Source organism: Sapajus apella, unplaced genomic scaffold (assembly GCF_009761245.1).
Source record: "Sapajus apella isolate SASKATOON/1434 unplaced genomic scaffold, GSC_monkey_1.0 scaffold17569, whole genome shotgun sequence".
Taxonomy (NCBI): Eukaryota; Metazoa; Chordata; class Mammalia; order Primates; family Cebidae; genus Sapajus; species Sapajus apella.
This window is the reverse complement of record NW_022454490.1, coordinates 1-1,017: the sequence shown is the minus strand read 5'-3', so window position 1 is coordinate 1,017 and position 1,017 is coordinate 1. Positions and strand designations below refer to the sequence as shown.

The 1,017-nt window shown below is 60.6% G+C and overlaps 1 gene segment (V, D, J or C); it reads left to right on the top strand.

The window, feature by feature from the left end:
• Window positions 1–620: 620 nt before the first annotated feature.
• On the top strand, window positions 621–1,000 carry LOC116548623 (the record flags this gene model as incomplete). The annotated part of the segment is given in 1 exon segment: window positions 621–1,000. A coding segment is annotated over 1 exon segment (380 nt), but the record flags the coding sequence as incomplete, so codon positions are not given.
• Between the last annotated feature and the right edge of the window lie 17 nt (window positions 1,001–1,017).

Here is a 1,017-nt window from a genome sequence, read left to right as displayed (position 1 = left end):
CAGGGAACTGTCAGGGCAGACAGACATCCTAGAACAGCCAGATCTCCCAATATGACAAGAGACCCCGTGGAACACACACAGCCCCAGGCTCAGACCAGAAAACATACCTCAGAGCAAGGCCTCATTCTCCTGGACTCCCAGGGACTCCCGGGGACCCGGCCCCGGGACTAACGCCCTCTCCCCAACACGGGAGCTCGATGGGAAAGTGAGGTTGGGACTGCAGTGATGGCGCCAAGGGGGACCCCTGGGGAAGAAACTCACTCCTCAAAAGGGAGGAGAACCTTAAAACAGGACACAGAATCCCTCATGAACAGACACAGAGGGACCTGGCAGGGCTGTTGAGACAGAGATATTCCCTGAGGAAAGACGGGGGCCCAGGGCTAAACCCTGCCCAGCCAGCAGCGGGGAGCACAGGTGAGGTGAGGCCTGGCTGACAAGGAGGGGAATCTAGAAAGGAGGCTGGAGTGAAAGAGACCTGATTCTCTCCAGTCCTCCGACGCTGAGGCGCTTCCCATTGGGAGGTGAGTGTCCCCACCACCGCCAAGCTGACCTCCTGCAGGAAGGGCCCTGCCTGAGGTCCCTGTCCTGGGCCTTAGTCCTGCGCCCACCTCAAGACTGAGGCCGGGAGCTCCCAGGTGGACACCAGGACTCTGACCTTCTGCCCTTTGCCCCTCTCCCAGGTCAGCCCAAGGCCACCCCCACGGTCACTGTGTTCCCGCCCTCCTCTGAGGAGCTCCAAGCCAACAAGGCCACATTGGTGTGCCTCATAAGTGACTTCTACCCGGGAGCCGTGACAGTGGACTGGAAGGCAGATGGCAACACTGTCAGGGATGGAGTGGAGACCACCCAACCCTCCAAACAGAGCAACAACAAGTACGCGGCCAGCAGCTACCTGAGCCTCACGCCGCAGCAGTGGAAGTCCCGCAGCAGCTACAGCTGCCACGTCACGCACGAGGGGAAAACCGTGGAGAAGACAGTGGCCCCTTCAGGATGTTCTTAGGCCCCCAACCCTCACCC